Source organism: Poecilia reticulata, linkage group LG12 (assembly GCF_000633615.1).
Source record: "Poecilia reticulata strain Guanapo linkage group LG12, Guppy_female_1.0+MT, whole genome shotgun sequence".
In the NCBI taxonomy this organism is placed as follows: Eukaryota; Metazoa; Chordata; class Actinopteri; order Cyprinodontiformes; family Poeciliidae; genus Poecilia; species Poecilia reticulata.
In genome coordinates, this window is record NC_024342.1 from 17,135,382 (window position 1) to 17,151,311 (window position 15,930).

The 15,930-nt window shown below is 39.0% G+C and overlaps 2 protein-coding genes across 2 annotated transcripts in view; one reads left to right on the forward strand and one right to left on the reverse strand.

Annotated features, from left to right (window-relative positions):
• The window catches only part of uhrf2 (ubiquitin like with PHD and ring finger domains 2), a 30,791-nt gene extending 23,242 nt beyond the window's left edge, over window positions 1-7,549 (forward strand). Inside the window, exons 7-16 of the mRNA XM_008424280.2 lie at window positions 913-1,036; window positions 2,363-2,470; window positions 2,553-2,657; window positions 2,761-2,867; window positions 2,951-3,113; window positions 3,244-3,381; window positions 3,733-4,003; window positions 4,228-4,376; window positions 5,398-5,496; window positions 5,605-7,549. Of these exons, the coding sequence (XP_008422502.1) occupies window positions 913-1,036; window positions 2,363-2,470; window positions 2,553-2,657; window positions 2,761-2,867; window positions 2,951-3,113; window positions 3,244-3,381; window positions 3,733-4,003; window positions 4,228-4,376; window positions 5,398-5,496; window positions 5,605-5,751 (1,411 nt within the window). The 3' untranslated portion in view covers window positions 5,752-7,549. The remainder of the gene's footprint in view (window positions 1-912; window positions 1,037-2,362; window positions 2,471-2,552; window positions 2,658-2,760; window positions 2,868-2,950; window positions 3,114-3,243; window positions 3,382-3,732; window positions 4,004-4,227; window positions 4,377-5,397; window positions 5,497-5,604) is intronic.
• Window positions 7,550-10,535: 2,986 nt separating this feature from the next.
• Window positions 10,536-13,636, reverse strand: oaz1b (ornithine decarboxylase antizyme 1b). Its single transcript, XM_008424282.2, is given in 6 exon segments — window positions 10,536-11,514; window positions 11,638-11,723; window positions 12,019-12,191; window positions 12,350-12,436; window positions 12,438-12,489; window positions 13,436-13,636. Coding segments are annotated over 6 exon segments (654 nt in total). The 5' UTR covers window positions 13,561-13,636; the 3' UTR covers window positions 10,536-11,383.
• Between the last annotated feature and the right edge of the window lie 2,294 nt (window positions 13,637-15,930).

Here is a 15,930-nt window from a genome sequence, read left to right on the forward strand (position 1 = left end):
CACCTTGGCTTGCATTAACTGTCCTATAAACAAGTCCACCTTTTTTACATCTCACATAGATAAATTTCTGAATTTCTGTGTCTGCCCCAGAACATCAGTATGTATACAGCCCGCCACAAATATTATCCCTCCAGCTAAAGATCTATGCAAAATTTTAATATAAATAGTTTTTATTAAGGCTTTGCATCTGCCCTTTGAACAGTGAGTTTTGAACGCAGACATATTTTTAACCTCTGTTACCGTCTTCACCTCATGTGACGAGTTAAACTTAAGTCCTCGCACAACCTTGTTCGTCACAGATCCTGTTTTGAATTAATAATGAGTCTGAATGTAAATCTAAGCAATGTAGGGGACGCAGCTATTTATCATCTAACATAGATATCATCAACACACACAACTTTAATTGGTTGTTCTCTTATCTTTCCTCTTCTGAAGAGTGTGTCAGAGTAATCAAACGCTGACGTGTCGTTTTTATTCCCCAGCAAAACAGGAAGTGGTGGATTAATTTGGATTTCTTAGACACTCTGAGGAAAATACATATTTGAAGTGTGAATTACAGCAATGCTTTAGTGACATTTATTGTAAAAGAATTGCCGCAGTTTACTATAATTGTGACACAGATTTCTTAAATATTTGTTCCTTAATATGAGATTTTTTTCCCCTGCTGAATACTTCACTAAAATTGAAGTTTTTTTTTTCTCCTCAATATTTCCGTGATTTAATGCTATTGCCATTAAACATTCATTCATTTTAAGAGTTTATATATATCTTTAATAGAGAAAAGGAGGCTACACAATATACATAATTTATTGCTAAAGGGTTAAGAAGCTACTCTATTGGCCTTTTGAACTCTTTACATACCTGTGAAGCATTGAAGACGGAGCAGGAAGTGATTTTCTTTTATTCTGCCAGGTACTGCCCAACCTGTAAAAATGACACCAGCGAAGTTGTTAAGGCAGGTGAGAAACTCAAAGCCAGCAAGAAGAAAGCCAAAATGCCTTCGGCTACCACTGAGAGTCAAAGGGACTGGGGAAAGGTAAGACTTTAGGGCACCAAGAGGGGAACAGGATACTGGTGGACTGGTAGCTGCTCTGTAAGCCTCAGGAAAGGTCTGAACATTCGCTTCAGTACCAACTCAAACCACCAGACACATTTTGTAGGATTCCAGAAAACCTGGACAAGTATGGAATTTGCTTTTAATTATGGGTTGAAAAACTGAGTTCGGAAGTTTAGGTTTCCAGAAGCTGCAGGTCTGAACGCAGATCTGGTTCAGATGCCAAACTTAAGACGAGCTGCTCTCCTAAATCAGAACCAAATATCTGCATTGTTGTGTTTTATGATTTGTGCAACATCCAAAATATGAAACCCCACAAAGTGACCGTTCTGTGCTCACATGCATTCTACAAAAACGGAGCTGGAAATGTATTTTCACGTTTAAAAATGATAAATCACCATCACCTGCAAAAGGGTCGTATGTTTTTAAAACTGAATGTTCAGAATGCTGGTGGAATATTAGATAAATATCTTGCCGTTATTTGTTAGAATTACAGAGTTACAGATTATTTGAATATTTACGAAATAAAATAGCATATAAAAAAAACAGCAAATTGACTTGTTAACATCCCGTCTTATCAGATTTAATGTGCTTGAGGACCAAGTTGGAAATGTACATTTGTCAAATAATGGATTATCCTTAATTAAGTAAGTAGAAAAATAAATGTTGAATTGCCATTTTCTCTAGTTTTTTTCCAAACGGATCATCTGTTACATGAAATCCCCCCATGACTCTTCTCATGTGTTCAGTTTTTGGCTCTATCCTGACATGAAAACGCGTCTCCCTGACGCTCCTCTCCATGTTGTAATGTGAACAATGCCATTAGGCACAACTTAGCCATTTTCCTGGAACAGCCAATGGAAAATAACTCCCTTCTTTACCAGAATGTGTTTTTTTTTTGTTGTTGTTTTTTTTATTTTTTTTTTTATGTTTGCTAATTGAAACCAGCTCGCCTTATGCACTCGGGTACATTTAAGTGCGCTGAGTCACACGGTGTTCATACTTGACTTTAAAACTTTAGTCAAGTCTATAACTCTTAAAATAAACCACTTTTATTTTATTGTTGTCGCACTTTAAAACTCATTTGTAGCAGCTAAATCTGGAGGCAAACCTTCTAAAACTCAGACTTTTTCTTCAACTTTTAAATAAATAGCTTTCCCTTAATGTGATGTTGCCACTGAGGCACACTTTTTCACCCTGTTGTAAGGGAACTTTTGAGGTGGAATGTAAAAAAAAAAAAAACAACAAAAAAACGCTGTTTTACTGTTTGATTATGTCGAAAAGCGCTTTTTATTGGTATAATTGCAGGGTATGGCCTGCGTGGGGCGCACTAAAGAATGCACAATTGTTCCCTCAAACCACTACGGACCTATTCCTGGCATTCCTGTGGGAGCCACCTGGAAATTCAGAGTGCAGGTTGGCCTTTTTAAAAGCTGTAAATAAGAAAAACGAAGCCGTTGTCATTTTTTTCACCCTTCACGTCCACTTCGTCCCTCAGGTGAGCGAGGCAGGTGTCCACAGGCCGCACGTCGGCGGCATCCACGGCCGCAGCAACGACGGCTCCTATTCGCTGGTGTTGGCCGGGGGCTTTGAGGACGAAGTGGTGGGTTTCACTGTCGCCGCTGCGTTTGTTCAGCTGGATGGGAACCACAGTGAAGTCTCACTGGCTCCATCTTTGACGGTGTCTGTGTGATCATCTGCGGTAGGACCGGGGAGACGAGTTCACCTACACTGGCAGTGGGGGTCGCGACCTCTCGGGAAACAAACGCATCGGGGAGCACAGTTTTGACCAAACGCTGACTCACATGAATAGGTACAGCACCAAAATATGACTGCCAACATGTATTGTACTCTTAATAACTTGTGAAGTGTTTTAATAACCTGACTAACTTCCAGGGCGTTGGCCTTAAACTGTGACGCGCCACTGAACGACAAAGACGGAGCCGAGTCCAGAAACTGGCGGGCTGGAAAGCCGGTGAGAGTGGTACGCAGCTCTAAAGGTAGACGCATCAGCAAATACGCTCCAGAAGAAGGAAACCGCTACGACGGTATTTACAAGGTATGCTGTGGAATCGTGCCTTAAAAACGACGGGACGTTGCTACTAAAGCTCAAGCGTGTGTGTAGTTTAATTACAAATGCTGTCAAACACCCCTATTGGTTCAACATTTGGTATTGTGGCGGTCTGCAGGTGGTGAAGTACTGGCCAGAGATCGGAAAGTGTGGCTATTTGGTGTGGCGGTATCTGCTGAGACGAGACGACCTGGAGCCGGCTCCGTGGACCCCTGAAGGACTGGAGAGGATAAAGAAACTGGGCCTTTCGGTTCAGGTGAGGCTGCTGCTTTATGCAGTGCATGAGTTTAAATGTGCAGGCAACTCCAGATTTCTGATTTTAAAAAGTTAATAGACTTGAAGTAAATTATTATTTTTTTGCCGGGCTTAAATTTATCGATCATCAAACAAATTTATGCATCAGACAAAGATAAACCTACTTTTTTCAAATAAAATCAGGTTGTTTTGGATAGGGTTTTTTTCCCCCACCTAAATAAATTAAATCATTTGAAAACTTGGTTATCTTCTTATGTAGAGCAAAAATTAGTTTGATGAGCAGAGATATTTAAATAGATGAAGTGTGTAAGCAGCACAGAACAGAGAACAAACTAAATGTCTTTTCCTCCAGTACCCACCAGGCTATTTGGCAGCCATGGCTAACAAAACAAAGAAGGAGGCTTGCGCTAGGCCTGGTCGTGGCGGTCGCGGTAAGCACTATCCTGGAAGGGGGAGGCCACGGAGGCGCAAGATTAAAACGAAAGAGGAGGAGGAGGAGGAGGAAGGGCTGGAGGAGGAGGAAGAGGAGGAGGGGGAAGAGCAGGGGGATGAGCCTCCAGAAGCCAAGATGCAAGAGGACGCGCCACAAAGTAACGGAGAGCAGAAGACAACCGGAGAAACTGGTGGGTGCTTCTACCGACGTTGCTCAAAGCAGGTCAGAAAAGGTGGACAGGTGAGCGAGAGAGCAGCGGGATCGCTGGAAACCTCTTCGAGACGCCTCATTGATATCTTCACTGGCCTCCATATTTACAATTACTCTCTGCTTCCATTGTTTTATTTCAGCATCAAGTGTTTTGCTCTTGCAAAATTAGCTCCTGCGTCTTAAACGTTGTGCTGTTTTTACCAGAACCGTCACCAGAAACCGAGCCGCCGCCTAAACGCGTTAAGATAGAGGAGACCTTCCAGCTGACCGAGCAGCAACAGCAGCTGATCCAGGATGACACCGCCAACAAGAAGCTCTGGGATGAAGCCATGGAGCACATCAAAGAGGGACCGGTATAGCTAACCAAAACATTTTAACGTTGTGTGTTTCAGGAGCCAGAGCTGGCATCGCCTCGCATGTTTGAGCGAGAGCAAGTCGATGTTACACAGCTCAGCATTACTGTAATATTTAAAAACAAAGACATGATTAAATGAGGATTAAGGTTCACATATAAGCTTTCTTTAGTGTCTTAGTGGTTAGAATGATTGAATGCGAGTAGAAAAACTTCTTAACTTAGCACAAAAAGTAAGAAAATTTGCACTGAGCAGCTTTATTTTTCTTTGTTTTCCCTCTAAATGGCGCCACAGTTGTAAGAAAAATACACAGTGGCTGGAACAGAATGCCAAAAGCTTTTGGTGGAGGCAGTGTGATGATATGGGGCAGCACGCTCAGAGAGGTGCCGTCCTACAGCAGTGTTTGACCAGGCTAGTGACCAGCAGGAGGAGGATGTACCAGGATGATGTGGTTGTGTACATTTCTTTTTTCTTTCACAACTGCAGCCTCGGTTTGTTAATGAATAACTTGTTAAATTACCAATGTTAAAGTATTGTTTTTAATGATTATTTGCTTTTCAAACTTAAATCTTCCAGCCAAACAAACATCAAGAAGCACAATAGACTTTCTGGTGTTGTGCAAAGAGGGTTTAGCAAGTTTTTCATGGGTGCAACTCTGCTTTTCAGCTCACAAATGCATTGTCTCTGCAAATGTGGCACCATTTAAGGGAAAATAAACAGGCCTGCAGGTTTATTGCCAAAAACCATTGTTGAAAAAAAAAAAGTCTTACTTGATGTGCTTAGTAGATAAATAGGAAGCTCTTCATCAGCCAGAGAAAGTAAAGGAGTAGAAATGTCATTGTTATATTTTTGGGTTGGAAACCTCAAAGGTTTGGGAAAGCCTCAGTTCACCTCCAAAGGTATTTGAAAGTGTTTTTATTTTATTTTATTTTATTTGGTAATTCTTTCTTCCTAAGACTTGTCTCTGATGCTCTGACAATATCTGAAATGTAAACCTGAATACATTTTATCCCCACAAAAGAATTTCCTGCGAAAGCTGGAGCAGATCTTCATGTGCGTCTGCTGCCAGGAGCTGGCCTTCCAGCCCATCACCACCGTCTGCTCACACAACGTCTGCAAGGTATGCACCCTGTGCACCTTTTACTAGACGTTATTCGTACGTAACTTCTGCAAAAAAAAAAAAAAAAAAACACTTCCCCGTTCTCACCCGGGCATCTTGTGTCCTCAGACTTGTCTGCAGCGGTCGTTTCGGGCAGCGGTGTACACCTGCCCCGCCTGCCGCCACGACCTGGGCAAAGACTATGTCATGAACCAAAACAAGAAGCTGCAGATTCTGCTCGACCAGTTCTTTCCCGGCTACAGCAAGGGCCGATGAGATCCAGTTCACACGTATGGATAGAATACATGCACATTAAAAGCATCCATTCTGCGCACCCTCGTATACCGTCACGTACCTAGCAGCTCCACTTTGCAACGCGTTGCACTCACATAATGTACTTACCCACGGGCAATTGTGTTTTGCATTTTACAGCCATCGTATGTATACAATCATTTTACTACACACAAACCACCTCAGTTAGAGACTGACCCCATCTGCTGAACTTGGATCGTCTCCATTTGCATCACCAGCCTGAAAAATTCAGACAGAGGACGTTGCCTCGCCTCGCTACTCCAGCCACAAGACGTGGGCGCAAAAACAAACGCACAAAAAGCCCCCTCTCACCCCCCCACTGGCCCCACCAACCATCTCAAGGTCTTTTCTCCTTTGCTGTTTTTTTTTTTTTCTTCTCCTTTTATGTTGCCCGCTGGCTCTGTTAATTGACGCGCAGTACATTGTTTGGGTGCAAATTCATGCTCGAAAGCAAACATTTCAATTCCTGCCAACCTGCTTGCATTTTACGTACCATGTATGCAGTTCTACACAAACGCGCAGAGGCAATTGAAAGGACTCTCTCTCGCTTGCCAGGTGGCGGTTTATGGTGCTAGAGAAAGGGGCTGGTCTGAGCGAGAGATTCTCAATGCAAGGGGTTTTACACACTGTTTTCCAAAAATGAAGCACTATATTAGTGACTCGTGCTGTAGGCTTGTTTCTAGGCTCGTCTGGTGCGTTTTCCTGTATCACGTTTGGCGCTTGCGTCAGTTGGAACCGTCTAATTTCTTTCTGTTGAGCAAACGGGAATAAATGAAGCTTCACCAAGGTCGTGGGAGAAGAAAACGTAAATAAAGAGCTGTTTCTACTTTCCTTTTACTAAATGTAAAAGTAAAGGTGTGATTCGTGGTAGAGATTCTGCTCTAAACTAAATGGAGCAGGCATTTCTTGGCCATCAGAAGAATACCCTTTGGTATTTCTTTTCATTTACCACACCAACGCTCTGATGCTTGGTGGGTTTGTTTTGTTTTTTTTCTCGCAGTGGCATCTTGAGAGGCCAGCCTGTGTTTGTCCTTGATGTTACCAGGTAACCACTTTCAAGTCAGACCGTTTTCATAGCTACTTTGATCAAAATGTTCACAGCAAATATTTCTCTGCTGTTCTTCGACTTGTTGCAATAAATGTCTACTGGATGCGCGGATACGTTTTGCCACATTCCAGCTAGAAAATCGTGCGTCTCAGATTGTGGGAACTGAGAGTTTTACAAAGGCAGCACATTTCTGCTCCCTGTACTGTCTTTGTGGGGTAACCCACTGCAAGCGGCTCGGGCAGTCTGCCAAAGTCCAGGCCAGTTTACTGACCATATGTGACAAAGAAGTACATGTTTGACCAGTCGGACACCTTTACCATTAATACCTGCAAGAGGGAGAGATGGATTAGTGTTGTAAGCTTTGTCAGTGTTAACCATGGTCCAGTTCCTGGTATGAAGGTATGCCCCACTTTTCAAATCATTTGATTAGTTGTCTATTATTTTTGTAGCACTGTGCTGAAGCACTCTGCCTAATAGCTGGCTGAACAAAAGCTTATGCACATCCTATCTTACAAGAAAGAAACATTTAGTCTTTTAAAAATATTTGCATCTGTTACGCAGCTGACTGCAGGCTAGCTACCCCAGCAGATAGCCTGACCAATTAACTACAGCAAATTAAAAAAAAGGTGCAATATGACTTAATTTTTTCAGTTTGCAACAGTTATTCCTACTGTGATAATAATGTGATCTATAACAGATTTGAGCAAAAAAAAAGTAGTAAAATAAACACTAACTTAGGTATTAGAAACTATTTTAGGTGGTTAATGAGTCAGGCTATCTGCAAAGTTAGCCAGTCAGTTGTTTTCTGCTTAACAAATATGCGATGCCTAGCTGCCAAAAGTAGTAAAACAACCCCCACAGACTTAGTGAGTTATTTAATTTCCACAACTTAATTACTCCTGTATGAATTTGCCTCCTTTCATCTAGCTTTCACCAGTGCGCAGCGACAGCTACGCTACGTGTGGGGCGACTGTGGCTGTGTGGGTAGAGTAGTCATCCTGCGATCGGAAGGTTGTAGGTTTGATTCCAGCTTCCTCCTCCCACATGTCAATGTGCTCTTGGGCAAGGCACTTAACCCCAAATTGCCTACCGAGCTGTGTATAAATGTGTGAGCGTTAGTAAGTGCAAATGGGTGAATGTGACTCTAGTGTAAAGTACTTTGAGTGGTCAAAAATGATTGGATAAAGCGCTATATAAGTTCAGTCCATTTACCATTTACGTACTTTATACAGCTGCAGAAATGTCTGGTCACCCCTGGTCATATAATTATTACGACTTTAAGCTCTGGGAATGATGCAACAAAAGTCTAGCATATATGTTTAAGCTTTTTTTTTCCTAATTGTAACAGAATGAACCTAAAACAGGCGGATACTGTGTGTTAGGTTTCAGACAGGGTGCGTCAGACCAAAGAGAAGAGTGGCTCCATCACAGCACAGAAGTGGTCATTAACCTTTTCAACGATCTACAACGAGCCAATCAGAAATGCATTTCTGTGGCCTTAAATATGACATACTGATTTTAGTCACTACATCCCAAAAGAATTCATCGCAAAACTGGACAGGTTCTGTCTCAAAAAATACCTAAAACAGATTATTTCATTATATGATACTTTTTTTTGCTGACATTGCAATAGAAAAAATTATTAATATAAATATTACTCAAGAATTACAATGACTTAATTTCTTCAATTTGGAAGAATTTATGCTTAAAGTATTTTAAGTATTCTAAAATACTTAACTGGTAGATAAACTCAATAGGGGGCACAACATTATTTTTTTTGTACTGCTTGTGTACAGACTAAAAATGATTTATAACTAGAAAATAATTTTAAAAAAGTTTTTTATGGACACAGATTCTAGAAAAATGTGTTGTCCAAATTAATAACCTTGCATCGTATTTCCGTTAAATAAGATTTTCAAATTTCATAAAAATAGGTATAACCAAAGCTCACACTGTCCGAAATTAAGCTTAACTAACATGCACTTAAAAACTAGTAATTACTTTTTAACTCATTTTAACTGCTGTAAGAATACACCTGCAGTATATTGTAAAGATCTTAAAGAAGATTCTTTTTCTTTTTTCATTTTTTTTATCCTGTAACTCTTACATGTTTAAAATCTGTCGTTGTCATCTTTGCCCACTGTACCGAGTCATCAAATATTACTAGATGTCTTTATATANTATATATTGTATGGTACTTTAAAATGTCCCAGGTTGGCAGGTTTAACGGGAACCAAATCAAATGCGATGGAGAGCAGAGGCAGAGTTTCTGCACCGATCCGTAACGTGGACAGAGGTCACCTGCAGTGCCGCAGTTCAGATAATTTACCCAGATCAGTTTTTGTTTGTTTTGGGTTTTTTTTTTATGTTTGGGGGAAATGTAGCCCCTGTTTAATAGCCAGCGCATAAGTCTTTGTGAGGCTGAATTTATGACACGTTTGTTCATTAAGCCTTTCACGCACACACTTCTGTTCATATGCAAGTCAGCGACCGGTTGTTCATCAGCAGGCTGTTTGTTTATGGTGATGTCCTCGTTTCCGTTCAGTCATTCAGGATTTTTTTTTTATGAGTAACATGCAAGTACAAATGCTACTACAGTCTTTAAAGCTAAATGTGATGTGCATTATCTTGAGATTATTTTTTATCCTGCATTGACTGGCTAGCTAACAGCCCTCCTTTCTCTCTCTGCTGTGACCTTTGCCCCTTTTCTGCTCTCCGTGAACTTATAGTACTAACTTCTAGACGTCTTGTGGACGCTTGGCTTCAGTGCTTTTTTTTTATTGCACTCTACTAAAAAAAGTTTTGAGCAATCACATTTAGGTTTTCTAGAATGCTTGATGTTATCTCTGTCCGTACTCTGATTTTCTACTTTTTTTATTTTTAGTTGCTTATGTTCCATTTTAATCAGTTTTGTTGGCAGCCTCAAATATTTGCAGCACATGCCAATCTGAAAAGTTTCATTGCTTCATATTGTGATCTGAAATTTTATACATGTCATAATACTTGATATGTACCAATTAAATATTTGGATTCCAGAAAATGTCTTGTTTTTTATTTCATAAAATTTAAGAATACTCAAACTAATATTTTTACTATTTATTGTCCCTCCAGAGCTTGCCAACTGAAACCTAAACACAGCACATTGATTTATAGGAATCACCAGACGGACCAACCAGAGGAAGCAGTTGCCAAAAAAAAAAAAAAAAGTCTTGAAATTTCTTGCAAAATTTAAGCAAGAAGTCAAGAAGCCATTACATATGGAGTCCCCAGGGGCCAATGTTTGGGAGCTTAAATCATTTATATCACATGTGAATGAAATATGGAGATGGAATAGATTTGTGCTTTGAGGTTAAAAAAATTGAAATGAGTTCAAAAGATGTTACACTAAAATTTACAGTAAAAGTGAGTATATTCTCAATTTTTGGTGAAACTTTGCTAGAATCCACATGTATAAATTTACAATAGGTCAGACCAGTCAAAAATGTTTACATCCCCATTTTAGGAACCAAAGTAATGTAAATATGCTCAAATCTGTGCTGACTTTTCTTCCATCTTCTGCAGCCCCCTGGTGGCGAAACAAAGCATATCAATCTTACAACTTTAATACCAATTGTAGCACAACCTTGCTTGATTTATATTAAATTGGTCCTCTGTAAAAGTAGCTGTATAGCAAACAAAATTAATCAAAATGCACAAGAGAAATGCTTTCATTGTTTTATTATCACAGAAGCACAACAGGTACCACTATGCAGGAGATACTCAATATCATGAAAAAGAGTTAAAGGAATGCTAATGCCAGAAGAGAAACTATTCCAGTAACAACACAGCATTGTATCTCCAACCTTCAAAACAAAATTCTACAATATTGTTCGATACATGTGGCAAAAGGGCAGGGAGGGGGAGCCAAAAGCCATTTGGATTATTTACTTCTGTTTCACCAAGTACCGTCAGTCATTAAATCAGTTGTACATTTCATACACATGCATTGGCTTTCGCTTGTTTTAATCCACATCTAGAATAAAGTGTTTAGCTATCCAGCTAGAAAGTACCAGTTATTGGGGCTGATTAATACAAAGGGCATTACTGTGACAAAAGAAAGCTGGTCCCGCTGATAAGTTTATTCAGTCTGGAGAGAAAATATGTAGGAAATTTAAATAATTTTAGCCAATCCTAACAAGAAAACTGGAGAACCCGAGTGTAAACCTGATGACCTTTTTTTTTTTTGTTGTACATCCAAGAAATGAAAAGAAAAAATCCACCTTAAAATCTGTCGTAAAATAAAATGAGTTGACAAGCTATTAAAATGGCAAAGAATTTTAAGAGGACAAAACTCTTTATGAACAGATTAACTTACATATATTGATGTTGGAAACCAAAAATACACACAGCTTACAACATTCCCTTGAACACAAATGAGTGAGTATTTTTATACAGAAAGCTACAACTCAGGATTCAACACAAAACAGCTATGCATGTAAATAAAGCTGGAACTGTAAGGTAATGGGAGCACAAAAAACGCATCAGTGGGGGGAGAAGATGTCCGGAGGACTACTCATCGTCTGAGGAGTCCCTGTCGAAATTATAGGCCATGAAGAAAACGTCGGGTCGAGGAGGGACGAGGGCATGGCCCGGTTTCACAATCTCAAAGCCCAGGAAACTGAAGGTACGCACCAGTTTAGCTGTAAAAAAAAAAAAACAACAAGTCAGGGATGGTATGTTAACATCCAGAGTTAATGGCGGTGACCTGCATTCAAAGTGCATAATTTGAGCACAAAGAGGTGAACTGTTCAAATGAGACTCACCACGATCATCTCTGTTCTTGTAAAAGCAGACAAACACACTAGCAACTTTCAGATGTTCTTCAGCATACTCCAGGAGAGCCGCAAAACTAAGAGGAAAAGAAATGTCGGTTAGAAAAGAGATCAAATGAGGATTCTTTTCCCAGGCTAACAATGTAAATTTTTTAAAATCGCAATATTTTGTGAATGTACAGATATGAAAGCAAAAGAGAGAACAACCATAAACGTAACCATCACAATAATCTCAGTTTTTGAGGTTGTCAGACATCAATTGGTATTGATGTAAAGAATAAATTAAATTCTTAACGCTACAAGACTTATTTTCTGGTAACGATAAATGCCCATCATTAAAGACCAGCTTCGAGGCTCCGGCTTTGTTCTCACCTCTCTTTGCTACCTTCTGGAAGCGGGTCAAGAGGTACCTCCACATAGAGTGCACTGCTGCTCAGGACAGCGTCCCACTGTATCGTCTTTGTGGCTGTGGGACGGCTTTGGAAGTGGAGTATCCTCGGGCGCCCATTCCCCGCAGGCTCTTCTGTTACCGCCAATTTTCGATCCTTAAATTAAATGAGGTTTGTGAGAAGAGCTACGAATAACATGAAATCAATGCTAAAAGAGAGCCCGTCCAATGACGGGCCACTAGTTCCAAAATGTGTTCAAAGATATGAGCACATCCATTGTTCTTGCAAAATTTAGCTTCGTTTTGTTGACTTACTGAGTAGAGCGGCCGAGCTGAAGGAGCGTGATCCCGTGTGCCATTCCCTCGCCCACCTGGGATCTTCAGGGGTGGGAGAGGGGCATCAGGAGCACCACAGAGGCCCTGGGCCGCGGGTACTACTACAGTGCAGGGACAAGCTTTGGAAGAGAGGAGGAGGAGAATAAGTCAAATGCTCAAGGCTGCTTTTTACAATGTAAAACAGGAATGCCTGCTCCTGCATTGCTTAAAACTAAGATTACCATTTGACAACTCAACCTCCCTTCCCCCGTTTGACATTGTGGTACTGTAAACACAAGTGTAAATCTACATAATACATTAGGAGACTTTATAGGCATTATGAAGCATAACGTGTTCTGGCAAACATTCCGCTGTGACTAATCACGTTGCTGGGAAAATTTATTTATTTTTAAATCAATCAGTTGTGTAATAATTGACCAAACCATAAGACAGAAAAAACCCGCTTTTTTTGCTTCCAGGAACCATCAGTTCATTTTAGAAATAATCTAATTTACTTCATTGTTCAGTCAGACCTTACAGATAAACAGGCCATCTAGGACGCTTAATCAAATACATGACGTTAGTGAAGTTATTGACCGCTAACTACGTCAATTGGGGTTGTGAGATACAAGACTTTGTTAGTGTGTAGTTTCAGTTTAAATTTACTGCGTAATACTACTGCCGTTCTTATATTTGAATAGAGAAATGATACCAAAAAAAAAAGGCGTCACTTAACGGGTTGATGAACTGTGGCTCATCAGTTAGCTTGCTAGCTCAAATGGCTATCGTGACGCAACACAGTTCGGTGTCCATAGCCACCTTTCAGACCGTTCAAGTTGAATGTCGAGGCGCAAAAAATCCGTGTATAGTAAAAAAAATAATTAAAAAATCAATTTTAACAACCCTAAAACCGAAACAACCAAGAAGGATGATAATGATTAATAATACATTTACTTTTAGGTACCATACGGTTAAATGCCGTTACTTCCGTTTTTTCTGTTCTCGCTAGCTCTGCTGCCTAGCCACCCCTCCCCCACAGGACTGTTAGCACTTAGCTACGCGAGCAACGTCTTCATGTTTACTTACTTCCCAATCAGGTCACAGATACCGCTACTTAAATTCGCCATGGTAGTAAAGGGCAGCTGTTTTCCTTCTTTCTCGCGAGCAAAGCAATGACTATTTAGGATCCGCTGGAGGTTGGATTTTACCATCCGGCCTCGGATAGAGACACGACTGGCTGACTGCTCTCTGCTATGCTAGGCAGGGTAATGATCGACCAGGGTTACTGGCAGTGGTTTTAAGGAAGCCGAGAGAGGACCAAGTCAAGGTAGATATGACGACACACTGCTTCCGTTCACCTTCAAAATATCTTAAATTAATCTGAATTAGGTGTCCTTTTGTTTCATGGTCAAATTGTAGGAAAACCCGAAGGAAGGAAATAAAACACATATTATTATTATTATTATTATTATTATTATTATTATTATTATTATTATTATTATTATTATTATTATTATTATACAATCGTTTTATTGGCAATAGTGCAGAAGTTTTTATTTTTCTCTTTTTTTGTCATTCATTTCTCTTTTGTTAAATATTTGATAGATTCTTCTGGGACAGTTATGCTGTTAAATTATGATGAAACTGTACTAACACCAGAAATAATTATGCAATTACTAAAAATCCTAATTTTACACGAAAATTGTGCAAAAGTTCTTATTTTTAACATACTGTCTATTTTAGTTTCCTCTTTTATTAAAAAGGCCAGGATAATTTCAATGTAATGTACTTCATATTACATCGTGAAGTATGTTTACTTCACAATGTAATGTTTTTTACATTAGTAAATGTAAAAAACATTTACTTCACAGATGTTTTTTACATTTGATGTCAAGAGAACATCATATGTAGAATAGCACAGAAACATCCTCTATTGTCCCTTAATAGGGAAATTTAGGTGTATCAGCAGCAAAGTATATTAAAAGAAGTTTAGAAACATGAAAAGACAAAACATGAGAACAATTGACTGTACAGTTATTTTAACATTTACAACATCAGAAAAATAATATTTAAATTTTACATGTGTGCAATTTGTGCATGTAGTTTCACGGACTGTTTACAGTAAGTAGAAGAAATAAAAACTGCAAATAAATAACAGCAGGGAGGTAAAATGTTCGCTGAGTTTCTAGGGAAAAGTGACGGTTATAAAGTCTTACAACTGCTGGGACACCTACAATAACAGTACTTATATTAATTTTAATACAATAATAGTCCAACTATATACATAATATTTTTTTGCAGAGAACTGGCGACACCAGTTACTTTAAATTTAAATAAAATGTACAGTACACATATCAAAGTGTTTTATAGAATCTGTGTTGGTGGTTTGGGTAACTACTTTCAGACTTTGTGAAATAATTAGTTACATGATTAACTGAAGCAAATAAAAAATTTGTCCTTTTCACTTGTTTTACTTTTGTTTTGTTTTTTTAACGACATAAAAAAATTCTATACGTTTACAATTATTTAAACAGAAACTTTTACTTTGAAAGAGGAAGTAGAGTACGTACACACAACTCTGACTTTATTTTTTTTTTTAAACGGATCCGCTAGCTACTACTAGCATGCTAACTCAGAGGTAGGCACGTAAAGCTACTTTACGTGACTATGCTCATACGAATACAGTTTTGCCCCGAACTGTTTATAAAGTACTAAAGAAACCGTAAAGAAAACACTCAATATCATAGAGGCCGTTACTCTATGTGGTTTTCGTATTTACAACAAATTCTTTATGTTTATGAAGTTAGCTTTGTAAGCAGCTGTTAACCAGAGGGCGTTAAAAAGAAAAATTATCTAAAAGTGACAAGAACGTTTTACTTAATAATAAAAATTTACCCACTGCACACACGTCACAGCCCAAATCCTTAATTTAATTTTGGATTAAGTTGGTTAGTAATGGTAGGACCATTTAATTTGCCCTTAAATTTGTGATTACTGAAAGCTTAAGTGTGTAAGTCTGCACAGAATGAGCCTATCTATGCTTCATAGTGAATAAGCTAATGAGCCATGTTGGTTTGGACACATTTCTCTGTCGCCCAAAAAATATGAACATGGTAGCTTTCTTTCACACATACAGGTGCATTTTGGAAACCTACATTTGCCCCCATGTTTCTTTTTTGAAAAGAAAGAAAAATACCCCATTAACTAGTATTTTGGATAGTGTAACAGTGTGTTACTCTGTCCTTTGTTAAGTGGGTTTTGTCATTTTATATAAATTTGTTTTGGTGTTTAATTATTACTGACCAGCAAAGCACTTTGTATTGCCTTGTTGCTGAAAATGCGCAATGTAAATAAAATTTAATTTATCTTTACCTGTTTTTGTATTTTATCTTCCATTGTTAGTTAATCAATGTTTTAACTGCAGTGGGTTTTTTTCTTAGAATTTCGCTGTTTAATTTTTTTGTGTCCTTTGTGAAGCCTATGTGGTCATCCACAAGACCAAGAAAAATTGTAGCCTTCAAATCTTCTCCCTTTGTCTTTGTCCCATGACTCCAGTTCAGTAGTGGAGCCACTTTGCAAAT